Below are 26,450 nucleotides of genomic sequence, written 5' to 3'. Positions count from 1 at the left end.
GCAGATGGTTATGAGCCACCTTGTGGGTTCCGAGACCTCTGGTTCCAGGTCCTCTGAAGAGCAACAAGCGCTCTAAACTGCTGGGCCATCTCTCCAGCCCCGTAATGTCTTTGTGGTGCCCCTTGTTCCTTCAGAGGATTGGTTGTGCTCACAGTTCTGACAGGGAGGATGGAAAACCTCAGCTGATGGGGTAAGATAAATGCCCGGCTTCGGCCCAGAGAAACTGACTCTGAAGTTCCCTGTGTCTCCACCCTCTCTGTGGCCGAGCTCCATGGAGCCTGGAATCCCCAGCTGGAGTCTGGAGAAGGTCTAAACAGGCTTGGGCTGCACAAGTTCTTCATCACCTCTCCCTGGGTCTACACAGAGAACAGAACGAGTAACCCACCAGCCAGGACCCTTCCCCAGGCTGGGCCTCAGGCACCTATACCAATGAGTGGGAGGCCTGCTTTGACCTGAAGATGCCAGCTCAGCCAAGTCCTTTGGGTGGTGACAGAAAAGGAAAAGTGGCCAGGCAACTTGTTTAGACTCTGCAATCCCAGACCTCAGCTCAGCAGGTGTCGATCATGTGCCTTAATCTGCAAAGCCAAAAAACTTAAGACACCCTAAAATTCCAACTTTCTTAAGCTTTGACATGATACTCAAAATCTGGGAGTTTCAGAACATTTTGGATTTCAAATGTTTTGATTAGGTGTGCTCCATCTGTTATGGGACCTTTAATCCCAGCACTCGGGAGGAAGAGTCAGGCAGATCTTTGAGTTCCAGGACAGCCAGGGCTCCATCCTGAGACTCTGTTTCAAAGGAAGCGGGGAGGGAGGGTGTGGGGGTGGTATTTGGTAACCCAGTAGACCAGAAAAGATGATAGGGGAGAGTCCAGAAAGGCCATCTTAGCTCTGCACAACCTTTCACCTCCTTTTATCTTCATGAGGAAATGACAGATGACAAGTGATAACTGGCCATCTACTGATCTGCACCCAGAAAAGGCCAGAGATGAGGGAAGTTTCGGGTACACCAGCTCAGGGCTGCTAGTTTCAATGATTAACAATGGGGATGCGTGCTCAGCTGGGCGGCGGCCGTTCCTAGCAAGCAGAGCCATGAACACAGCAGTCACCCAGCCATGGCGGTGCAAATAACCATCCCCAAAACCCAAAAAACACCTCTGAAATCGGGCAGTCTGCAGCAAGCGATGCTTCACCCTGTGTGTTTTGGAAGAGTGGCGATTTTGTTCTTGTGGTGAGCTGTACCTCACAAGAGGAAGTTTAACAGACCTAGGAGTGGCTGTTGATTCACTGACCACTTTGGCAACCCCTGCCTGATCGAGATCATTCCTTTGCAGTCAGCTGAACAGCTACAGTTTCCACCATAGACCTTGCCTCTAAGGTCCAGATCACACGTGACCCTCCCCCACTGGGAGCTCCACATCTCTAAGTCCTGGCTCTGTCTACCAGGCTGCCTTTGGATAAGGATCCTGGTGTTAATACACTGATCTGGACATCTCTTGGCTTGTGTGTGTGTGTGTGTGTGTGTGTGTGTGTGTGTATGTGTGTATACATACATATAGGTGTGTGTTTGTAGGTATACAGAATATGTGTACATACACGTGAAGAGGAGAGGTCAACCTCACGTATCATTCCTAAGAAGCCATCCACCTTGTTTTTTGAGACGGTGCCTCTGGCCTGGAACTCAACTGAGTAGGCTAGACTAGGCTGGCTGGCCAGGGAATCCCAAGGATTCAGCTGTCTGTGTTCCACAGCTCTGGGATGATAAAAGCAGCGCCCTGGCTGGCCTTTTGGGGGGGGGTTTTTGTTTGTTTGTTTGTTTGTTTGTTTTTAAACATGGATTCTGGGACTCTACTTTGGGCCTCCACAGTCACGCTGCAAGTACCAGCTACACTATCACCCAAGCCCCTCACTTAACAACTTACAGTGCGGCCCCACTCAGCTGTCATTGTCACCACCTCAGACATCATCTGCTCAGCACATACAGCAGCTGAGACTCCGTCTGAGGTACGAAGGTTCCTGTCTTAAACCTCCAGTGTGGCTGGTGAGCTTTGGGATAGCCATTTCACTGAGCTGGGGAAGCTTCCTGTCTTCTACAGCTGGAGGGACAGACAGCCTGTAGTTTGTCGGGAGGTTGTAACATCTATTCAGTGCCCGATATTCAAAGTCTTTCCCACTTTCCCGCTCTTACTCTTCTATCAGAGAGAGAAATAGATGGAAGGTCAGCTCTTGTCCTCTGCTCTTAAGGTGGCTGCCAACCTCAGGCACAATGCTGAGCTGGCCCGGGTCATGCACAGCCCACAGCTCCTCAAAGCCTCTGACATTTCTACCTAAAAGCCACTTACAAAAGAAAAAGGTTCCGCTGGGCTGGGAATGTGGCTGTGAGTGTTTGCCTTGTACTCACAGAGCCCTGGATTCCAGACCCAGTACCACACAAATGGATTCCCAGCACCATGTGGTAGCTCACAGCCATCTATAACTCCAGTTCCTGGGCATCCAATTCCCTCTTTTGGCCTCCGTGGTCACCAGGCACATACATGGTGCATCTGTATGCATGCAGGCAAAAAAAAAAAAAAAAATTATACACACATATACATAAAACCTGCATGATGGTACATCCTAAAATCTCACCGTCAGGAAGGATAGGCCAAGTGGACCAGAAGTTCAGAGTCATCCGTGGCTACACAGTTGATTTTAGGGCAGCCTGGGCTAAGTGAGACCTTGTCTCCAAAATAGCCATTGTTTTGCACAGATAATGCTCTGAAAGTATCTCTTCATTGTCCCTTACAGCACCAGTGACTTCATTGTATGTCTGAACTCTCCTACTGAGAAACAGAATTGACTCCACGTGGACTGTGTCTGCCCAGAATGGCACAGACTGTTAAACTGATTTTGAGCTAAGAGTCATCTGGTTAATTGGGTCATATTTTAATTCAGTTGAATGTGTTAGGTGTGAAAAAAATTAGCAATTGCTATCCTGCAGGTTGAGGTTTTTGGTTTTTTTTTTTACATCTTAGAATTCATATTAAATATTTCTGAAGTGCAAGGTTGTCTTGACGACATGAAGAAGAGATATATTAATTTAATTCTGGTTATATAGGGAGTTTTATCCACCCGGAGGATTCTGTTCTTGGTCTTGTGTCTTCTCTTCCCTTCATAAATAGGTCTTTTGAACACAGACAACTGGAGCACAAAGAATGGGGTGGGGGTGGGGCGGGGGCTGAGGCTGAGGCTGTATTTCTGTCTGCGAGCTCCTCAGAGTGGACTGCAGTCCAGTAGGGAAAAGCATCTCTAAGCCCCAGATCTGAAATGCAAAAGGCTCCAAAATCTACACCTCTCTGAGTGCCCATGATGCTTTGTGTTTTCAACCATTTTGCATTTCAGGTCTTCAGATTTATGATGTTCAGCTGTTAGTCTATGCAAACACCGTCAAAGCCAAAATGCTACAAAATCGGAAACCCTTCTGGCCCACTGGCATTTTGGATAAGGGTGACTCAGTCTGCAGTTGGGAAGTTCAGTGAATCCGTTTTGTATTCACCGAATCAAGGTTTTACTCTTTTGAGGAAATATACTCCATATATTTCCTATTGGTTTTTACTACAGGTGTCCGGTAGCTGAGTCATAAAGCCAGACCTCTGAAGACCTAAGAAGGATAGCTTACCACAGCAGACCTCAGTTCCGGGCTAACCTGTCCCCTGTGTTAGGCATGTGATCAGTGTTTATTAACCTTGATTGTCACTCAGTTAATAGCAGAAGTTCAGATCTCAGTTGTAACTCAGAAGATATGTCTAGGTCATAGACAGACGGAAGCCACAGTCAAGCTCAAAAGCAAAGTTTCAGGTATTAGATATCTAACAACAAGACACACAGCCTCTCTGTTCATGACCCCTGGTCTGGCTGTCAGCCTAGAATAAGCCCTGAACTCCTGGCACATCATCCCTGCTGTCACAGTTCTGTGCTGTGTTCTCCCTCAGGGCTGTCTCCACTGGAGCCTCAGCACTCAGTGTCCTGCCATGGCAAGACAGCTTTGCTCAGCACCTCCAACACCCTTTCCAGAGCCCACACCTTTGGACATCCTGCTGCTCTGTTTTTGAAGCCTCTACAGAGCTCAGACTGCTGTTGGGGCATTGATGGAAATGGTATCTGTTGAGCACTGCCCAATGCTCTGGCCTCTGCTGCTGTCATTTCCTGGTTGTTCTTCGTTTGGTCCTCACTCTTTCTTAGAGCAATTGGGAGAACTCCAGCTTCAAGATGAAGTTTGGAGGAATGTGGTACAGCTGATGCTCAGAGTGTGACTGCCTTGAGCTAGTAGCTTGTGTGGTGTTCAGTGAATGGAGACCATTGCTGTTTCCTTAAAGCACATTAAAACCACCCCTGGCATCTCTGAGTTTAATTCGATATCCTAGGACAGCGTGCCTATGTGTGGTGGATCCATGGTGTAATGCCACCTACCTTCGCTTTCCTAGGAGTGGAGAGAATCGCCTTCCAGAGGCCTTTCCAGTTTATTTCCAATGCCCTATGGCTAATAGCTTGACCCAGACAGTATCACTGGACTCAAACAAGGGGAAACTTGTGGAAGACTCAGAGGTAGTCTGGGTCTCTCAGGTACTTTAATGAATAGAGTGTATGGAGATACGGAGGGCTTGTACTGAATTGAGAAAGGAGTGGTTAGAGTTCTGCCAACTGCTGATCTCTGAGCCTGGGAAACAGTTGGGGAAGTCTTCGAAACATAATCTCATGGGGGGGGGGTATAAATCCCTCCATAAATGGGGGGTAGTGGGCTGAAGCAAAGGAAAGGGGCCTATCCATCCTTGGTTGGACTCCTGAGGACCCTAAGCCCAGGACTCCCCACTGTGGAGGTAGACACACACACACTTTTTTTTTTTTTTGGTTTTTCGAGACAGTGTTTCTCTGTGTAGTTTTGGTGCTTATCCTGGCTCTTGCTCTGTAGACCAGGCTGGCCTCGAACTCACAGAGAGCTTCCTGGCTCTGCCTCCCAAGTGCTGGGATTAAAGGCATGCGCCACCACCGCCCGGCTAGACTCCTCTTTATCTGAGCTCCCTGGGCACAGTTCCTACCTCAGCCACAACCCTTCATGCTCCCCTCTGAGAAACCATTTGGGGGTCTCCTTCTTTTGTTTGGTTTTTGCTTTTGTTTTTCTTTTTGCATGTCTCTTGTTGTATGGACCCTCTACCAGCAAGGCCACGGCTTTCTTCCTCTGTACATCAGTAACTGTTCAGAGCCTGAACAAGCAGAAGGGTCCGAGCCCACAACGACACTCCACAGAACCAGGATAGCGACTCAGGGGGGGCCACACAAAGGACAAGAAAATAGAGATTCCCGTCAAGTTCCAGTGATGATGCCGCTTGAGCTCGGAGCATACGTAGCACTCAAGAGTTGGAGAAGATTGCTGCTTCGCTCAAAACATTGAAAGTCTCCCATGGTTTCTTTTCAAGTTTAGCATGGTGCCTTCACAGGGGTTCTCAACCTGTGGGTCGAATATCAGATATCCTGCATCGTAAATATTTGCATCACGGTTCATAACAGTAGCAGAATTACTGTTATGAAGTAGCACAAAATAATTTTGTGGTTGGGGGGGGTTACCACAACATGAGGAACTGTCTTAAAGGGTCACCGCATTAGGAAGGATGAGAACCACGGTCCTAGAGTAACGTGGAGTGTAGTCTGAGAGGGAATTGAGAGCAGAGTAATCTCGTGGTATGTGAAAATGACACCAGCCTGGATCAGCTGAGGAAACCAGAGGTCATGGTCCCTGAAAGATGCCCACCAATCAGAAAGCAGCACCGCAGACCTGTGGCTTGGCTTTTCCTTTTCATCTGATTCCCTGCAGAATTCCAGGCAGGGCATGATGGGGACAGCAGAAAGCAGGAAAGAGGGAAGGGAGTGGGAGAAAGAGAGGGACTGAGGCGAGGAAGGAAGGGGGAAGAAGAAGGGAGAGACGCTGTTGCAGGCAAAGCAGTGAGAAAGGTACTTTGTGAACCTCCTTCTAAAGCATGGCCTTGGGGCATGACCTCCACATCCAAAGATGGGAAGATCCTGGGAGCTCCGGGAAGACTTCCAGCAGAGCAGACCATAGGTAGTTGATGGGTGGCACTACTGGCTCCTCCCAGTGGCCTGTTTGGCTTGTCCCTTGCTTTTTCTGTCACCTGTGCTGGTCTCCTTCCTTAGTAGTCAGGAGACGTGGTGCTCTTTTTCATAGTCAACTACAAATGAATGCTAGCTGTCCGTTAGGACCCGGATGTTTCATGGGACGGAATGGCAGCAACTCACAGTTTGTCCCACTTTGGTCTCCGGTGAGGCCATCCTGCCGAGGACTGCTGCAGTGCCCCGCTGAAACTCCAGGGAGGGACTGGACTCCCACACTCCAGGCTGAAGGGGCGGCTCTCTCTGTCTGCTGAGATCTCTGGCAGACTCTGAAGTCAGCCCTCTGCCAGCCTCTGAGTTGCTCTGAGGGAAGCAGATGCTTGGCTGTACTCGGCACACTCCCACTTGCCCTTGGCGCTGGCCCCAGGGGGTGGGCCATGGGGGTGGCATGCTATGGCAACTCGCTCTTCAGCTGAGCAGAGCTGGAAGTCTTCTGCCGCTGTTCCGTGTCTGTCTGTTCTGTGGGTAGAGTTCTGGGAACAGGCTCAATCCGAATTGTAATCAGCTTGCTTTGGGCCTCCAGGCTCGGTTAGGAATGGGGTTTTCCCTTCCTAGGGAATTTCACTCCTCGGTTGCAGACATATAAATACTTTCTAGAAACCTTTAGAAATACATTTAAGGACCAGTACGTAAACGTGTTCAGCACAAAGCCTGACAACTTGAGTTTGATCCCTTATGGAAGAGAAGAACCATCTCCTGCAAGTTTTCTTCTGATCTCACCACCATCCCCCAGAAAAAGCCAGGGGGAGGGGGGAGCTGGAGAGATGGCTCAGCAGTTAAAAGTACTTGCTGCCCTTCCCAAGGACCGATTTGTTTCCTAGCACCCACATGCTGGCTCACAACCGTCCATAACTCCAGTTCTATGGGATCCAGTGCCATCTTCCGACCTCCGCAGGTACCAGGCGTGAACATAGTACATATACATGCATGCAGACAAAACATACACATAAAATAAACCCCCCCAAAATGTTAAAAGAGTGTTTAAGACGTATTTCTTCAAGATAGTTCTTTCTCGAGGCCCAAGGGCCCTTTGTGCTGTAGCCAACATAGCTTACCCTCACTAGAGAGGGTGTGTTCGATGTGATGCCTTTCCACAAAATGAAATCCTTCCGTCTCGTCTCTCCAGAAAGAACTGTTTGGGTCTCCTTAACCTTTATCGCAGACTTATCACGCTCAAACCTTTCATTATCTCTCTCCATTCTTTCCCTTTGAACCTTCTCCAAAACATGTCTTTTAAGTTAGGGAGACCATAACTTAATTAGATCTCTCATTTCCAGAGGATTCTCGTGGCTCCTCCAAAGAAATAAATTAAATTTCAGTCAGATATATTTCATTGGGGGAAGGGTGCAAGAAAAAGAAATTGGATGCTTTATATAAATAGCACATTGTCTGGGCTGAAAATGAGTTTTCCTTATTCCAATTGTTTTGGGAACAATGGGTCCTTTTGGGGACATTTAATCCTTTTTGAGTTTCTAGCCTCCAGCTCCCCACAACTGGTGGGCTTTTGTGTATATGTGGCTTCTCTACCTAAAAAACAGGAGGCAGGGGTCTCTGCCTGGGGAGTCCCTTTCAGAGGTGTGTGTGGTAGTGAGGGTGAGCGTGTTCCATGCTTCCAGCCTTTTGACCAGCTCCATTCCAGGGTCTGCCTCTTTTCTCTGGGACTTCATCTTAGTGAGTAGGCTTGTTTTTCACAGTGCTTGGCCCAGGTAGCTGACCACAGGGGAGCATGCTGGGAGGAAAGCCAGGCCTGACTTAGCTCTCAGCTGGTAACAGAACCCCAGATCCCGGGCTCTGCAGTGCCTCAGCCAGGCTGCTTTGAAAAGTGGATTTCTCCACTTCTCTCACTGAAGCCTTCCTTGGGAGACTGAAGAAACGGGCCTCACAAAGGATGTCTGAGGTCCCTCCCAGCCTGAGCCAGAGACTCTCACAGTGCTCACTGTTTGCTGAGTGATCCATGGAGGGGTCACGAGAGAAAGGAAGACTAGGTGCCACAGGCAGGCAGGAAGAGGATACTTGGAAAGAGTGACAGTCAATTTGGACTCCTCCCCTCCCCTTCTCCCGAGGGCCCCAAGCCAGTGGAATGGAAGGGAGACAAACATGATCACTTTCGGGTGACCTGTTTTGAAAATGATCACTTACTGGCCACCTGTGATGGGTCAGCACTGCCCAAGGCTCCATGTGCTATCCGTCTTTCCATTCCATGACAGAGTGGAGGCACTCGGTGTCTTGTACCATCACAGCCACCACTCCCTTCCCCAGGAGTCAGCATCCTCCGGTTCACATGCCCCTCTTTGGTGAGGCATTAGACTCTGTGTCTTGGCAAGGTTCTCAGGTTTTCCCTTCATTACTACTACTACTACTATTACTACTACTACTACTACATTACTACTACTACAACAACTACTACTATTACTACTACTACTACATTACTACTACTACTACTACTACCACTACTATTACTACTACTGCTACATTACTACTACTACAACAACTACTACTATTACTACCACAACTATTACTACTACTACTACTACTATTATTATTATTATTATTATTATTGAGAGAAGGTCTCACTGTGTAGCCCTGGCTGGCCTGGAATAATTCCCTATGAAGACCAAGCTAACCTCTGCTCTCTCAATGCTGTATCAAAGGTGTGCACCACCATACCCAGCTCCCCCATTGCTCCTGCCCCAGTGCAATCAGATAGCTTACAGTTCCTTCCTTCCTTCCTTCCTTCTTTCCTTCCTTCCTTCCTTCCTTCCTTCCTTCCTTCCTTCCTTCCTTCCTTCCTTCCTTCCACGTGGACAGGGACCATGTGAATCTTGTTCCCAGCACCCAGAACGTGCTGATGAAACAGTTGGCAGAGAGTAGCAACTTGTCCGCATATGTGCGTGAGTACATGGAAGCATGGGTCAGCAGCAAAGCTGGATACGAACCCAGATCTCTGTGGCTCTGTCAGACCTGGCCCTGCAGTACTCCTCGAAAGCTTGTGTGCAGGGCCTCACTGCTATGAGTCTCCTGGAGATGCTGGCCCACCGTCAGGAGGGCTGTGAGCAGTCTCTCCAGGAGCAACTGATGGTACACCCTGTCTCTATCTTATCCAGTAATATTGGTCCCCAAGGATGTCTGTAAAATAATGGGAGATTATGAATCCACCTGGGTGGTTGGGGCATGGAAAAGAGGAAGTGAGTTTATCCAAATGTCCTTGTAGACATTTAGCTCCACATCTTCGTATCCATCGGCTCCGCCTCCCCAACCAATCCATCAAGGGTTGTAAGAAGCTGCTCTGTAGGGGGATCTAGGTCATTGGAAACGAGTGGGTGAAATTCAGGGAGGAGAAGTACAGACATGACAACTTTTAGGGAAGTGAAAATAAAACCCCAGTGTGGAAACAAACTGAAAATAGACTATATGGAATGTCAGGCTGCATGCAAATCCAGTGCTAATTACATGGAAATTAATGATGAGTCCCCAAGTTCCATCTGCCTTCCTGTGACCCTCGGGGAGCCCCTGCTTCAGATCTTTCCTGTGCCATATAGCAGTGCAGGGAACGCAAACTCTGATGTCGGCCCCCTGCCCACTCTATCCCGGTGAGAGAAGCTGAGAGGAAGGCTAAAAATACTAACAATAGATATTTGATTTCTTTTTGCAGACAAAAAGCTCTGGCATCCACAGGAGGAAGAAGCGTTCAAGCAGCATGTGACTGGTTGGTATGAAATAAATAAATTGAGAAAATAGCATGTAATTAACTCTGAGTGTCTGTGAGGAGTGCGGGTGTGCAGTCTTTTTCTAATGGACCCTTCCAGGAGGGGATGAGCCAAATGTGACAGGCACATTTATCAAGTCGACTGCCTCCTCTGCCCGGGCCCCAGGGTATGTGTATCTCCTTGGATCTATTTAAAGGCTTTCAAAATCTTCCCAGATAGAGGCTCACGTTATCTGAGCGCTGCCAGTCAAGTCACTTCAAGATTGGCTGTACGTGTGTGGACGCCAGGCTGGCCAATTTAGAAAACCACCCCACTTACTCATTCGCCAGGATGTCATTCCCAAGAGAAGGCCCCAGGCCACCTTCCTGGGGCTTCCTTTTGCTTTGGAGGTGCAGGAGCTCCAGCATAGACGCAGCTGAAGGACGGGGCATGTGCAAGGAAACTACGCTGTGGCGAAAGGATTTGGAGTTAGCCCAAGGATGCTTCCTGGAGAGCAGCTTTGGGGTTTTTTTTTAGGGAGTTGTGGGATGAGGAGGCAATACCACTCTCTGGAGAACAGAAGCTTCTCTCCATCTGAGAGTTGGTTGCGAGTGTGAGCTTCAAAGGGTGGATTTTTGCAGCACAAATGGAAGCCCTTCCCCGTGTGGTCCTGGGGTGGGAGGCATGGAGAGGGATGGGCCTGCCTCTTCTCTTCCTCCTCGTCCACTGTTCTCCAGTTCGCCTTTCTTGGTTCTCTTCTCTCGCACAGGTTGTTCTCCCATGTCGGGGACCCCTTCCTGGATGACCCCCTGCCTCGGGAGTATGTCCTCTACCTCCGCCCAACCGGCCCGTTAGCCCAGAAGCTCTCTGACTTCTGGCAGCAGTCCAAGCAGATCTGTGGGAAGAACAAGGCCCACAACATCTTCCCCCACATCACCCTCTGCCAGTTCTTCATGGTGAGCGACATGGCAGTCCCCGTCTCCCCACCCCCTCCACTGTCCGGACAGTCCCCGGGATCCTGAAGTGAAGATAGGAGAAGACTAAGGAAGTGTTCGGGAGCTCCCAGCACTGGGTGGACCTCCTAGGAGTCAGTGTGGTTGTGGTCCATAGCAAGTACCCCAGTTCCACACTCCTGACATCTGCTGAGGCCTGGAGCATCTGGGTTTAGTGCAATCAGGACAACCATGCACTTCTACAACCTGAAGGACAAGCCTGACCCTTTGTGGGTGGCACTCTGGCCTGGCACCTGAACAGCCACTGACATAGCTTCATGCATGCTTACTGTCTGCTCTCTCCACTCTCAGGATAGGAGTCACAGTGTGTGTGTGTGTGTGTGTGTGTGTGTGTGTGTGTGTGTGTGTGTGTGTGTGTGTGTGTGTTCCAGAGATCCACCTCAGGTGTCATTTCTCAGAAGCCATCCATCCACCTGTAGTTAGTCTGGAACTCACAAAGGAGCCTAGGCTGGCTGGCTAGTAAGTTCTAGAGATTCTCCTGTCTCTGCCTCCCTGGTGCTGGGATTACAAGCTCACACTACCATACCTACCTTTTTTGTGTGGTTCTGGCAATTGAATTCCACTCCCTCATGCTTACATGGCATGTGCTCCAAATGAGCTGTTTTCCTTTATTTTTATTATTTTTTGAGACAATCTCATGTAGCTCAGCTTCAAGCTTACTTACATCACCAAGCATGACCCGAAACTCCTGATCTTTGAACTCCTGATCCTCCTGCCTCAGCCTCCCAAGTGCGGTGACAGCATGCCTGGGCCACTCTCAGGGCCGGGAGGGGAAGAAACAGAGAGCGTGGGGAACAAGATTATTGGGTTACAGACAAGAAAAGCCACTGCACCTACATGGACAGCACCACGAGGTCTTACTAGAGTTTTCTAGAGACTGAAAACCCCCACCAGCCACACTTCTTCATCCGCACTCCAGCTGTCTAAGGGAAAAGCTGGTGTAGGGGCTAAATCAATCCTCCAAAGTTTGAAGTATCTGTCATCTACCTCCGCTCTCACGGGGATGGAGTTGACCTACCCACATGTGTTCTGCACGAAACAGGATGGTAGCCTTTTCAAACAATTTTCAAAACATAGTTTGCTTTGTTCCCCCCCCCCCGCCCCCAACATAGCCTCTCTCCTCGTGTGTCTCAGGTAGTGTTCCTAACACCTTGTCTCTAGCAACTCACTCTGCAAATTAAATCAATTTTCACTTCCTCTTAGTCATGCCAGGATCTTGCAGAAAAGCATTCAGAGGTTTAGAGACTCTCATTCTTCCTCCCAACCCTCCAAAGAGGGTAGGTGGATGACATCACCGCTCCCCGGACCTAATCTTCCCTCCTCCCCAGATCAGGGGAGAGGAGGTGGAGACGTAAGTTGTCTAAGGAGCAGCTCAAAGAGCGCGGGGAGGCTGCGGTTCTGTTTCTTTGTTTACTGCCCCCCCCCAACACCACACACACACACACACACACACACACACACACACACACACACACACTCTTCCTCTTCCTCTGAATCTCTGGCATCTTTCTCTATCTACCTCTGCCTTTTTCCCTTGAAAAAGGGTCTCTTGCTGAACCGGAACCTCGCTTTTTAGGGGTAGGCGGGCTGGCTAACGAGCTATCAGACTCTAGCCATCTCAGCCTTCCTGTGCCTGACTTTTTATGCGGGTCCTGGGGATTTAAACTCGGGACCCCATGCTTGCAGAGCAGGCACTCTTTCACACTGAGTTGTCTCCCTAGCCTGCCTGTTTTTCAGAGTCAGGGGTCAGGATCTCAGGTCTCCTAGGCTAACCTAGAACTAACTCAATAGAGCCGAGAATGACCTTAAACCCTTAGTCTTCCCGCCTTCACTTCCTCGGTGCTGGGTTTTCAGATGTGACCTCCACACACCCAGTTTGTTCGCGCCCCCGTCCAATTTCATGTGGTATTGGAGATGGAATGTTGCCAATGCCAGGCAGGCATTCTACCGACCAAGCTGCGTCCTCTGCTCCAACCCCTACGTTTTTCTATTTTACATTTTATTTTGTGTTTATAGGTGTTTGGCCTACATGTACGTCTGTGCACTGCCTTCATGCCTGGTGCCCACAGAGGCCAGAGTAGGGTGTTGGGTCCCCTGGAACTGGAGTTACGGATAGTTGTGTGGGTGCTGGAAACTGAACGTAGGTCCTTTGCAAGAGCAACAAGTACTCTTAACCTGTGAACCATCTCATCAGGCCCAAGAACTTTTTGTTTAATTGGCAGATTATGGTATATAGCATGACTGTTTGATATATGTATACATTATAGAATGTGGATTAAGCTAATCCTGTACACACTACCTGCATCATTGTTTGCTTGTGGTGAGAGCTTGACCAGCAACTGCCTTCCTCTTCTTGTTTTTCTTCGGGTCTGTGGATTGAGCTCAGGGCCTCTTGCATACTAGCAAAGAACTCGTAACACTGCACCCCATTCCCAGTCCTAAAATCTACCTGCTAGCAGTTTTCAAGTATACATCGCGTTGTTTCTAGGTATTGTTGCCATGCCTCTATTTACTCCTCTGAAACGGTGCGTCTTTTAACCAATACCTCAGCCCCACCCCTGGCTTTCATTTTCTGCTTAACCAATCAGAGGACATTCTGGCAAGGTCCCCAGGAGCCACAACAGAGAAAGGGGGGTGGGAAGAGATGTCAGGAGGCATCCCCTGGTTTCATTTGCCCACTGGAGAATCAGTGTCTGGATAATTGAGAGCCTGCATCTCTTCCCTCCCTTGTGGACAGGAGGGCTGGTTAAGTGATTGCGTGATCAGCCTCAGCTCCCTGGGGACAGACAGAGGGAGTGCTCAGTGCTGAGGGGTGGCAGGCTTCTCTCTCTCTCTCTCTCCTGGGCTGTAATGAGGCCTGCTCGTTTTCCATCCCCAGTGCGAGGACAGCAAGGTGGATGCCCTGGGGGAAGCCCTGCAGACTACTGTCAGTCGCTGGAAGTGTAAGTTCTCGGCCCCCCTGCCCCTGGAGCTCTACACCTCCTCCAACTTCATTGGGCTCTTCGTCAAGGAAGACAGCGCCGAGGTCCTCAAGAAGTTCGCTGCTGACTTTGCGGCAGAGGCTGCGTCCAAAACAGGTGAACGTGGACCCAAGGCTGTCTGCGCAGTCCTGGATCCCAAGATCAGAGGTCAAAAGGGCAGGGGTGGAAGTGGTTATGTAACGATCAACCTACAAAGAGGAAAGGACTTATTTTGGCTCACAATCCCACAGTTTTCAGCCAGTGGTGATTGGAGCCATTGCATAGGCCTGTGGTGAGGCAGAACATCATGGTGTGAGGATGAACAGAAAAGCAAACCTGCTCCCCTCAAGGAGGCCAGGAAGCAGGCGAGAGTGAGCCCAAGGGATTGGGGTCCCAGTGTCCCCTTCTAAGGCACATCCCAAATAACCTAAATTCTTCCCATAGGCTCCACCTCTTAAAGTTTCCACATCCTCCCTATAGTACCCCGGGTGGGTGGCCAAGCCTTCCACCCGTGACATATGGGGACTTTTAAGATCAAATGGTACCTTCTGCGGAGGAGAGGGCTGGACACAGGAGGTGGAGGATCATGTGGAAATGGACCCCCGTGGCCGAGCACACCCCACGTCCCTTGTGAAATGTTACACCTCTTTCTGTCCTGCTGACCAACTGAAGAGCTTGCCCATGACTTGTTCCACGAGTCCCAGGCACTTCACTGTTCCCACTGAACTATAAATGTAGCCCTTTGTAGTGGCTCCACCCCTCCAGTCAGGTTCTGAGAGAGCATCCTTTCATCCTGTAAGCTCCCCATCCATGTATGCTTTTATCTGGGTCTGACTGTTCATTCCATAGTGCAGGCCAGAGTGGAGTGGAACCACTTTGTAGTAATTCATGAAAATGTTCATCAAGTTGAAGCGTGTTGGTTCAGTGGGTTGTTTTATTGTACAGTTTATTTTGAGGTAGGGTCTCCTGGGGCCCGGGCTGTCCTCAAACTTGATATATAGTTAAGGCTGGGCCATGAGTATCTAATCCTTCTGTATCTGACTCCTGAGTGCTGGAAGTCTTAGCTTTGCACCTCCACATCTGGTTTGACCTGGTCCTGGGGGTAGAATCCAGGGTCTCATGCACGCTCTCTCAATTGAGGTGAGCTGCATCTCTAGCCCCTTCCCTAGCCCCTGAATCCAAGTGCTGAATGAAAAGCTGGGGGACACCCACAGCTCCCCAGCCACACATGGAGATGGAAAGACGTGATCCAAGCCACAGAACTTACTCCTTTGTCTCCTAACCTTCATCGGTACCTTAGAGGCTGTCGGTCCTCGCCGCTGTTTATATTGCTTGTGTGGCGTTTCTTCAGAGAAGCCCCCACATAGAGCTTGGGCACTAGGAAGACTATAATCAGAAACAGCCACAGAGCTGCAGGGTCACAGTGCATGTGACCCTGTGAGTCCTTAAGACACTCCCTGTGGTTTGGGACCCCCTTCTGAGAACCCCTTTCTCCCAGGGACCAGCCATGGGTTTACGAGATTCAACAGAAAGATGAAACATTTCAAAGAGAATAACAAAGAGAAAATCACCCTTCTTCTGATCCATTGTCCTTAAGGGCTTTTTTTTTTAATCCCTCTGGCTATTGTCAGTCCACTAAATCACTACAGGAACTAACAAAAGCCCTGTATCCTTTACAAATCAGAAGAGCAGGGCTGTGGCCGATTCTTAAAGCGCTTATGGAATAAGAGACAGTCAAAGGACTTGTTTTCTGTGTGGGAATGAGAGACTGCTAGCCCCCTCTCCAAGAATCTACTGTCAAGAACTTGGTTTCACGGCTCTGACCCTGTGGTGCCCCCTGGTGGTGATCTGCAGAGCTGTATGGCCCTGACAGCTGGTCTAGCTTTGTGGAAAGTAGGTCATTATGTCTTTGCCCTAGAACTCATGCCGGTGTAGTCGAGAATTACTGGTTCACCCAGATTCTTCCAGCAAGTATATTTAGTGTTGTTCTTCATTCTGGGTGGCTCAAGAAGACTCACCCATGTGCATTTATTTCATCAGCAAGTACCAAAGACCCATGTGGAGTGGAAACATACAAACATCTGTCTCGTGGACTCACTCCACAGAAACACCCTGCAGTGTAATGGAGAAAGGGCCCAAACCCAAAAGATCGGCTTCCTGTTCTATAGTCCCTTAATTTCTTCTTATTCCTTACTTTTTTCTTGTTGCATTTTCTTCATTGTCCTCACTTGGGAACTAGACACTTCTTCCTCGTGTGACATACAAAGAGGAGATAAAACTCATCCCTCACATTAGTAGATCTGTTCTGCTTTATTTTTAGCATTTCAGAATAATGGTATGCATACTTCAAACGACCCCAACCCAGAGCAGTGTCACCCCGAGGGGACATTTGCCAATGTGGGGAGTGCTTTTGGGTTGCTGTGACATTGAGGATGGATGCTCCTGGCATCCACTGGGTAGAAGCTGGGGTGCTGCAACACTCTGGAATGCAAGAACAGCTCCCTACAAATAGCTGTTTGCATCAGTGTTGTCGGGGCAGCCTACTGTATACTGTGTGCGTCTCCTCCACCCCCCTCATTCTCCACCACACTTCCAGAATCTAGGAAACTCGGTCCCAGATGAAGACAGTTTAGCTCCAGCAGTCACACTGTTACAAAACCCGCTGTGTGTTTCCACATCAGTCATGTCGGCCCTTTAGGTCTCTGTTTTTCTTCATCTGAATGGTGGGGCTGGTGATGAACCCTGGACCTGTCAGGAGGAGCCAGCCAAAAAGATTACCCGGAGTCCCTCCACAGCTCCTGAAGAAAAGCCATCTGTCGTGTGTCTTTTTATCTCTGGAACAGCAGATTAATTCGGGGACTGGGGTCCACCCCTTTAGTTCACTGCCGCCCCTCCCAGAGACTCCCTTCTTTGTTATTTGGGGAACAGAACATCTCAGGGCACCTTTCTGTCTCCTCCATTGTTGTGATTTCTTCATCCTAACCCCCGAACACTACCTTCCTTTTTTCCAGAAGTGCACGTGGAACCTCATAAGAAACAGCTGCATGTGACCCTGGCGTACCATTTCCAGGCCAGCCACCTACCCACTCTAGAGAAACTCGCCCAGAACATCGATGTCAAGCTAGGGTGCGACTGGGTGGCCACCATATTCTCTCGGGATATTCGATTTGCTAACCACGAGGTAATGTTTCCCTGGAGCCCTGCGTATTCCCAGGCACAGGGATGCCATCAGAACAAGGAGCTCTTGCTGCTGGCGACACAGGGCGATGGGGACCAAAGGGGGTCATCAAGCAGCACAGAAAAATGGGGACCCAAGGGAAGCAAGTGAGCACTTCACCAAGAGTCAGTGGGCTCCAGATTTTCTTGAGGTTCTGGGGACTCCCTGAAAGAGGCTTAGCATGTGTGACATGGTTCATCTAGATAACATCCCCATCTTCTGTCTGCCCTGTCAGCCTTATCGGAGGGACATAGGAATGCAATGGAGGATAGACAGAAAATATATTGGTGAAAAATTAGTATTATATTTATGTAAACGTTTGATGTTGAAAAAAGACATCATCCTGACCTTAGGTGAGTTGAACAGATAAATACAAAAATAAACCACAATCTTAAACCTACAAAGGCAAAATCCATAGGTATTTGAGGATATGGTGATGTCTGGAGCATGCAAGGTACTGTTGGGCATGCAGAGTTTTTAAAAATTCTGCACTCAAGGAGTTTTCAGGGCCAGTGAGATGGTTCAGCCAGGGAGGACGCTTGCTAGCAAGCCTGATACCCTGAGTTTGATTCCTGGAACCAACATAGTAGGAGGAGAGGAAGAGAGTCTTTCAGGCTCCCCTTTGACCTCCAGTGCAGGTACACAACACACACACACACACACACACACACACACACACACACACACACACACACACACAGAGAGAGAGAGAGAGAGAGAGAGAGAGAGAGAGAGAGAGAGAGAGAGAGAGAGACTACGTTTATAAGAAAAGAGTTTTGAGTCCAGCAAGGGAGAGGGGACAGACAAATGTAAAAAGAAAACTCACCTGGTCCCTTCTGAGAGGTTGCTGACACCAAGTGGAAGGTGTGAGTGAGAATGACTGAATCCTACTATAGACGAATAAGTCTAGCATCCTTCTTTGGATGTAATCAACGTGGCTTTCCAGTCAATCACGTGCCTCTCAGAAGGGGAATGTTCATCTTTTTTTTTCATCTTTAAGGAGACTTAGAGGTCTGCACTGAAGCAGTAGTACAGCTGAGGACCAGAGAAGGAGCAGAGCCTAGGTCTTCTGATCAACAAAGGGTGTGTGTGTGTGTTGGGGGGGGGGTGATCCATCTAAAGGAAGGCCACACACAGTAGTCCTAAGTGTCTGCTGGTTCCCGTTCTGTCATGGTTCCAGTTATCAGAAGCTATTATTTTATGAGTAGGGCTCGGGAGATGGCCCAGTGGGTAGGAGCACTCACTGTGTAAACATGGAGCCCTGAGTTCAGATCCCCAGCATTCATGCAAAAGCTGGACCTGACCCATGTGCCTGTGAGCTCAGCATTGAGAGGCAGACAGATGAATCCTGGAGCCAGTATATGTGAAATGGTGAGCTTCAGGATGAGTGAGAGACCCTGTCTCAAGGGAATAAGAGGGGGGCAATAGAAGAAGACACCCAGCCTCTTTCTCTGGACTCCACATGTGCACACACAGAGGTACGAGCACACAGGGGTGTACACACCTGCACACACACTTGTACATATACTACATACACAATGTAAACACACATAAATCTTTATATAACTTTTATTACAGTGTATTATTAGAACTTCTCTATTTTATTGTTGATTATTCAATCTATGTCTTCAATCTGTAAGTTAAATTTGACCATAGCTATAGATAGAATACATACAAATATATATATATATGTATATATATATATGGAGAGAGAGAGAGAGAGAATATGCTTACACGACACAGAGAGAATGTGTTTGATGCTATCTGCAGTTTTAGGCCTACCCTCTGGGTTTTGGAATGAACCCCATGGTTAGTGAAGAACTACTGTAGTTAGATGAAAATTTTTCTTAATTGCATTTATTAAACAATAGTTACATGTTTCCCAATTTTCAACAACAGAGTCTTTGTTGTTGTTGTTTTTAGCATACATGACCTTTTGGCAACTCTTTTATACTTCCTTAACATGAAAAAATACAGAACAGAAACAAACAGGACCTCTTGCTGCACCCAGGAACCTGATTGTGTGGGAAGCATTAAGAGCCAGTCTATGAACCATAGCTTCGGGGCGAGGTGTGGTGCTTCGGGAGTGTCGAGGGCAGGCTTGGCTTGACCTTCCTGATGAGAACATCCTTCAGGCCTTGGAGGTTGCTTTCTCCTGAGACAGACTATGCAGACTAAATCTGATGTTAAGAATTTTAGCATCTCCTGGAATCACCTAGAATGAGCCCTAAAGGATACTAGAGGGAGGTGTGGCTGGCCGGACTCTTTTTCCAAGGACAAGTGCAGAACAGAAGGTCAGGGGGTGATTGTGCACGGCCTTGGAGAAGTCACCTTTGTCGGAGGAGAAGGTGGCTGTGGAATTTTACAGGGCTTGTCTCCTAATGAACACTGCCCTCCAGTTAACTCCAAGGGTAACTCCTTTTTTCATGACCCATATTCTGCTCAGTCTGTGCAGCAGGAAAGAGGCTGCAAATGCCCACATGAATTATTTTCTAAAAATAACTTAGCCCCCTTTATCTCTTATTTGTGAAAGCTCAATTATTATGCTTTCTTCTGATAAGGCATCCACTTCCTCTCTATGTTCCCTCTGGGGTCTTCTGGTCTTCCGGAGCCCTTTGGGGTGTGTGACCCTCCCACCCTCCTCCTCCTTCATCCTGTCCCTAGGAGGGAGACTTGGTAGAGTGTTCTAGCCAGGGACTTGATGACCAGAGAAGGAGGCTGGCTTGGGCAAGGACACCCAGCACGGCCCTGTGATGCTTAGGAAAACTGGAAGGTGTTATCATCCCTCCACTGTTTCAGATTCTCAGGTACAAACTCACGGATGCCTGTTTGGAGCTCACACATCACCGCCCGTGTTTGTGATGACAGCAAGCTGCAGCACTTAGAGTGACCGGCCACAGAAATGTAGGACAGAGTTCTACACGAAGTAGACATTTCGGAGCCTCCAGCTCCTGCTTCTTTCCTGGCTTCCTCATTTCAGCAGGAGTTAGAGCCACAGCCGACAGTTTCCGTAATTCTCAGGCTAGAAACGTAGCTTGGTTTGTAGCGTGCTTGCCCGGAACGCTTGAATCCCAGGATTCAGTTCCCATAGCTGCATAAAACTGGGTGTGGTGGTACAACACCTGTAATCCTAGAGGTCATCCTCAGCTACCCAGTGAGTTCAGGGACAGCCTGGGCTACTTGAGTCCTTGACTAAAACAAAACAAACAACACCAAAAAGCCCAACCAACCAACTGAAAAGCAAAACAAACAAAAACAGACCAGGGGGGTGACGCTGAAGGGCAGAATTCAGTAACCCAGCAGTCACAGAAGGAAAACAAAAGATGATCTGGGGCGTGTGTACCTGTAATCTTAGTGTTGGGGAGGCGGAGGCGGCAGGAGGATCACTGGAGTTTGCTGTGTAGGTCATCTAGTCAAATCAGGAAGGTTCAATGAGAGACCTTGTCTCAAAAAAATAAATTGGAATGGGGACGGAGAGATAGCTCAGCAACTATGAGTATTTGTGCTCCAGAGGACCCAAATTCAATTCCCAACACCCATGTCGGGGGGCTCACAACTGTCTTCCCCAGGTCCCCTTCTGGGCTTCCGTAACAGCTAGCACAGGGCAGGTACTACAAAGAAATCACACTCCTGCAGTCACTTTCTGAGTCAGCTACCTTTGTGTTTGGTCTCTGTGGTCTAATGAGGGGGGAAAATAACTAAGTTTGGCATAATCTTTATTTTAGCATGTATTGTTTTTCTCTTACGTGTATGGGTGTTTTGCCTGCCTGTATGTCTTTGTACCATGTGTGTGCAGTGCCCATAGAGGCCAGAAGAGAGTGTCAGATCCCCCGGGATTGGAGTTACAGATGGTGGAGAGCAGCCACCCTATGAGTTCTGGAAACTGAACCCGGGTCCTCCAGAAGAGCAGCCCATGCTGTTCACTGCTGAGCCATCTCTCAAGAATTCTTAGAAACAGACACAAAATGTAAAACAAAGAAATAGCACAATTCAGAGCAAGTTAGGCCTGGCTCTCCTGTCTCTCGGACTCGGGCTGAGTTTTTCTATCTACTTTTGGGGTGGAGAGCCGCAGAGAGTACTTGGGTCTGCATTACTGTTTGTTTGTTGATTGAACTGTACCGCAAACCTGGAGCACCTGAGCGTGCACCCCACTACTAAGGTACACCCCGGCCTCCGATTATGATGTTAGAGGTTTGATGGGCTCGCTTGATGTTTAGGTTATAAATTCAATCATCAAAGTTATTTACTATCCCTCTAACATATGCCTAGGACATATTGTCTCCAGTCCTCCTTATGCCTCGATGCTCCCAGGGATGTCTGAGGTGGGGTGCTTGGCGTTGAGGAGTACTTCTCCGAGCTCTGCAAAGGGGAGGCTTCCTACCAGGCCAGAGGTCTTTTGAGCCCAAACTAAGCTGTGCTCAGGTAGCTTGGGTGGGGGAGAGGGGAGGGGAGTTGACTGTGTCCTGTCAGGAATAGCAGTGCTACGGTCCCCTGCATCATCACGTGACCACCCAGAATTGAGCATAGAAGAGATTTCTAGTATTGATTTTTTTTTGTTCTTTAAAACAATTTTTTTTTAACCAATTCAGCAGAGCCCTTGGCTTGCATGAAGATCAGAGATGGACAGGGAGGGAGAACGGAGGTGATGGGGGACAGACAGAGTGGCCAGCAACTGAAAGAACATGGGAAAATCAGAGACAGAAGCCTGCCCGCTAATTTAAAAAGCCAGGGAGACCACATCTATGTATTATCAACTTCATTCTCAGAGAAAAACCACGTTTTCCTGCCTCTTTTCTTTGGAGGGTTCCAGAAGAAAATGGTTTATTTGTCCTGGTTTGATGTTATTTTGTTTTCTTCTGAGATAAGAATTCACTCTGTAGCCCAGGCTTGCCTGGTCTCACTATCTAGACGAGGCTAAGGGCAAACTCCAGGTGATCCCCTATCTCAGCCTCCGCAGCACTGAGATAACAGCCGTTCCCCACCACACACAGCAGAGCCCTTTCTTTCTAACATGGTTTGGTGGCTAGCCTTGATGTCAGCCGCTGGCTGGTTCACAGGCCCACCCGGTGCTGGCCTCAGGCCCCAGGGTCATGACTGGCTACAAAGAGTACCATCAGTGAGGGACCAGGAACCCTGGGCCACGAGAAGTACCCATGCCCCTGTCCTCCAGCATTTTCTTAGGGCTCCACGTTTAACTTATAGTCTAGGGATTGGTGGAGACCAAAGCTGGAAACTCAGAAGATGGGAACCAGTAACCTGTCACTGTCATCTCTGGGGCCTTAGGGAAGACTGTGAAAGCCTCCTCCACCTTTCTGGCTGTCTGGAAACAAATGAAATAGGATGTAATTTTCTTTCCTATTGAGGTCTCTTGCTGGTAATAAAAAATACAAAACAAATGTGTAAAGTTAAAAAAATGTCTAGGGTTATGATGCGTATATACACCAAGAGAGGAAGTACCCCTTCCACACAGGATAAATCAGCCACATGGCCTGGCCTCATGTCTGCCCTGTGGGCCTTTTCTGAGCTCAGAGAAAGGACATGTGGCTTCCATCTGCTCTGTGGTGGAAGCTGGTTACCCTCCGGCACTCACCCTGGTGTCTAGGAGAAAGAGCTTCCTTTCAAGGTCTTTGTTACAATTGTAGGCGTAAAGAAAGAGCCTTGAAGGCCTGGAGGAGGTTTTGCTCTTTCAGATGAGTCACATAGAAAGGACCATCTTTCCTGATCGGCTAAAAGCACTTACCGCTCTGGAGGAAGTCCTGAATGGTTCCCAGCACCCACATGGCAGCTCACAACACAATAACTCCAGTTCCAGGGGATCTGAAGCCCTCTTCTGGCCTTCAAGGGCTCCTGCATGCATGGACATGGTACACACACACACACACACACACACACACACACACACACACACACACACACGTCTGTGAGCCTGTATAGAAGACAAGTTTCTTTACACAATTCCCATCTGCCTAGTGCTCGCCACAGCAGACAAAGCAGGGGACATGAATGTCTGTATGTCCAGCAGTTGCCCAGAAGAACCTTCCAGCTTCCTGATGAGTTCCTGAGACCCACTTCTGAGTCCTGACAGGAAGTGAAAGCATGACCAGGGTTTCTGGAAGGTTGTGGAGCACCAGGCACCTACCCATACGATCCTAGCAAGAGAGGAAATGCTTTCTGATCAGAAGTCAGGTCTGCCAAGAGCCTGTGACCCCCAGGGGCACACACACTTGCTGCGCACTTGACTATTGCGTATATAGAGTGTGGTCTAGTGCCTGAGGTGCTCAGAAGGATGGTAGATGGGTCTCATGTGTCCTCTCCTTTTTGCAGACGTTACAGGTGATCTACCCCTATTCCCCGCAGAATGATGATGAGTTGGAGTTGGTCCCTGGGGACTTTATCTTCATGTCTCCCATGGAACAGACCAGCACCAGTGAGGGCTGGATTTACGGCACCTCACTGACCACAGGCTGCTCTGGGCTGCTTCCTGAGAACTACATCACCAAGGCTGATGAGTGTAGCACCTGGATCTTCCATGGGTAGGTAGACCCTCTCTCCTGCCCCAGTCAGTGCCACTGACTGTCTGGCTTCCTAGTGGGCAGCCAACCTGAGGCTGCTGTCCATCCCTGGCTGGAGGGTAGCAACATCTCATGCCGAGCATGGACTGTTTCAGGGCTTCTGTCCACATCATCCTGCGCCATTATTCTGGGGACAGGGGGCTTCTCAGAGCAGCTAGACAGATTCCTGTTGGTGGTTGTTTTTGTTTTTCTGGGGGGCCCACCACCCAGCTCCCAAATAAATCACACACAGAGGCTTATTCTTAATTATAAATGCTTGACCTTAGCTTGGCTTATTGCTAGCCAGCTTTTCTTAAATTATCCCATCTAGCTTTTGCCTCTGGGCTTTTCCTGTTCTCTTCTGTAAATTTTACTCTTATTCCATGCCTTGTTGTGTAGCTGGGTGGCTGGCCCCTGGAGTCCTCCTCCTCCTTCTCTGGCTGCTTCTTCTTTTTCCAGATTCGTTTCTCCTTCTATATATTCTCTCTGCCTGCCAACTCTGCCTATCCCTCTCCTGCCTTGCTATTGGCCATTCAGTTCATTAGACCATCAGGTATTTTAGACAGGCACAGTAACACAGCTTCACAGAATTAAACAAATGCAACCTAAACAAAAGTAACACACCTCAAAATAATGTTCTCCAACAGATTCCTTCTATGTTGGCCAGACCAGTGACAGAAAGAGATTGTAAAGTCAGGAGCCTTAAGTGTAATCCTTCATTTGCTAGTTGACCCTGAGCAAGTCCTCAGACCTGGCATGGAGGTGCCTAGGCAACAGAGACTGTGTCCAAGGTGACAGATAACTGTTGGAACTTAACAGGAGCATGATGCCTCCCGTTCTTTATTAAGGTGACAGCCACCTGCCCCTCCTTACACTGCTGTCCTCAGCCCACACTGGGGTCCAACGTCCAGAAGGAACCATGTTGTATGACCAGCTTTGTCCTGGATATAAATAGGACACAAAGCTCCTTTCTCCTTCCCCATCCAGGGAGCCCAAATCCAGTCACCAGGCTTCTCGTGCCTGTTCGGTTTTTCCTCCCTTTTGTTTCTTCTGTGTGGCAATGTTGTTGAGAGGCAGAGCCCTGAAAATCTGCCGCATCCTAACCTCCGATTGTTGCTCCTGTTGGAAGGGGCCAGAGCAGGGTGCCTTCTGCCTGGTGTTTTGCCTGGAGGAAAAGAACAAAGAAGGTCCCCTGTGCTGTGAGCCCCAGAAAAAGCCACACACTCAAGATGGGAAAGAACACACTCTTCTTCCTTTGCCTGTGTGACACCACTCCCCAGCCCACAGACATCCAGATGCCTCATGTCCTCAAACATCTGGGTTTTTTTTTTTAAATGTTTCTAAAGCTGGAAATATAGAAGTTGAGACTCTGCAGACACCATTTTATCCCATAAAAATAAATAAGGGCTGGGAGAGACCACATTGGCAAAGTCATGCTTATGATCCCAGTGCTGAGAAAGAAGAGATGGGGGTTCAGGGGGGTGGGGAATGTTCAGCCAGCCTAACCTACCTGGTGAGCCACAGGCAGTGAGAAACACTTCCAAAAGAAGAAGGTGGTGAGAGGCTAGCAACATGGCTGAATGGGTGAATAGGTGAAAGCCTTGCCCCAGAGCCTAATGTCCCAAGTTCAACCCTCAGGGCACACAGAGAAGGTAGAAGGGAAAACCCACTCTAGTGGGTTGTCCTATGACCTACACACACAGATAGATAGATAGATAGATAGATAGATAGATAGATAGATAGATAGATGATAGATAGATAGATAGATAGATAGATAGATAGATAGATAGATAGATGATAGATAGATAGATAGATAGATAGATAGATAGATAGATAAATACTAAAATGTTTTGGAGGTGTGTTAATTGGGGGCTGGGGAGATGGCCCAGCAGTTAAGTGTAGACGAATTTCTAAACAGTCTTATTAAATAAGAAACACAGAGCCAAATACAGAGGTAATAGCTAAAGAAATCAGAGTGAATAGCCATGACTAGCCTTAGCTTACCACCAGCAGTAGCTTCCACAGAGAGAGCTTCTTCCTATCTGACCTGTGCTTTCATTGACTTCCTGTTCTGCCTTCTCATTGGCTCTAAGCCCAGCCACATGACTTCCTGGTCACTGTCTGTCTGGACAGACCTCCAGGTCTCTATGGTTGGTACTGGGATTAAAGGCTCGTGTCACCATGCTTGGCTGTGTCCTTGACCACACAGAGACTCTGCCTGCCATGTGATTGGATTAAGGGCATGTGCCACCTCTGCCGGACTTCTGTTTATGGCTCACTGTGTGATCTCTGATCTCCAGGCAAACTTTATTTATTAACATACAAATAAAATATCACCACAGTTAAGAGCACTTGCTGCTCAATCAGAAAGACCAGTGTTCAGATCCTAGCTCCTACAGGGCCCCTCACAAGCACATATAACTCCAGCTCCAAGGGATCTGGTGCCTTCTTCTGGCTACTGAGGGCCCAGACACATATACTCACACTGATGTATGCGCACACACTCAAGTAAAAATAAAATAAATACATTTTTAAAAAGATAGACAGTGCCCAAAGAGTTCAGGGTTATCCTCTGTCCTCCCCCGCCACAACACACACACACACACACACACACACACACACACACACACACACACACACAAAATCCAGTCATGTAATAGCATTTGGGTCCGGGATGGACCTTGTACACAGTGATGGTCCCTTAATTGCGTCATGCAGCATGCTCGCAGCTTAGTTTAAGCTCCCTCTGATGCCATTCAGACAAATCGCCCAGTGACACACTTCTCAGAACATCTCCCCAATAAGTGCTGAGAACTGAAGAGAATTTGCTTGACGAAGGACAGCTCATGGGTCTCCTTTTTA

At 48.5% G+C, this 26,450-nt stretch overlaps 1 protein-coding gene across 1 annotated transcript in view; it reads left to right on the top strand.

Moving 5' to 3' along the window:
- Ubash3b (ubiquitin associated and SH3 domain containing B) overlaps window positions 1–26,450 on the top strand; it is a 149,415-nt gene that overhangs the window by 98,826 nt on the left and 24,139 nt on the right. Inside the window, exons 2-6 of the mRNA XM_052757340.1 lie at window positions 9,814–9,867; window positions 10,617–10,803; window positions 13,739–13,937; window positions 16,832–17,001; window positions 23,362–23,570. Of these exons, the coding sequence (XP_052613300.1) occupies window positions 9,814–9,867; window positions 10,617–10,803; window positions 13,739–13,937; window positions 16,832–17,001; window positions 23,362–23,570 (819 nt within the window). The remainder of the gene's footprint in view (window positions 1–9,813; window positions 9,868–10,616; window positions 10,804–13,738; window positions 13,938–16,831; window positions 17,002–23,361; window positions 23,571–26,450) is intronic.

This window comes from Peromyscus californicus, unplaced genomic scaffold (assembly GCF_007827085.1).
Source record: "Peromyscus californicus insignis strain IS unplaced genomic scaffold, ASM782708v3 Scaffold_11__1_contigs__length_118956290, whole genome shotgun sequence".
Lineage (NCBI taxonomy): Eukaryota > Metazoa > Chordata > Mammalia > Rodentia > Cricetidae > Peromyscus > Peromyscus californicus.
The sequence above is the reverse complement of the archived record's forward strand: the minus strand, read 5'-3'. Positions and strand labels throughout refer to the sequence as shown.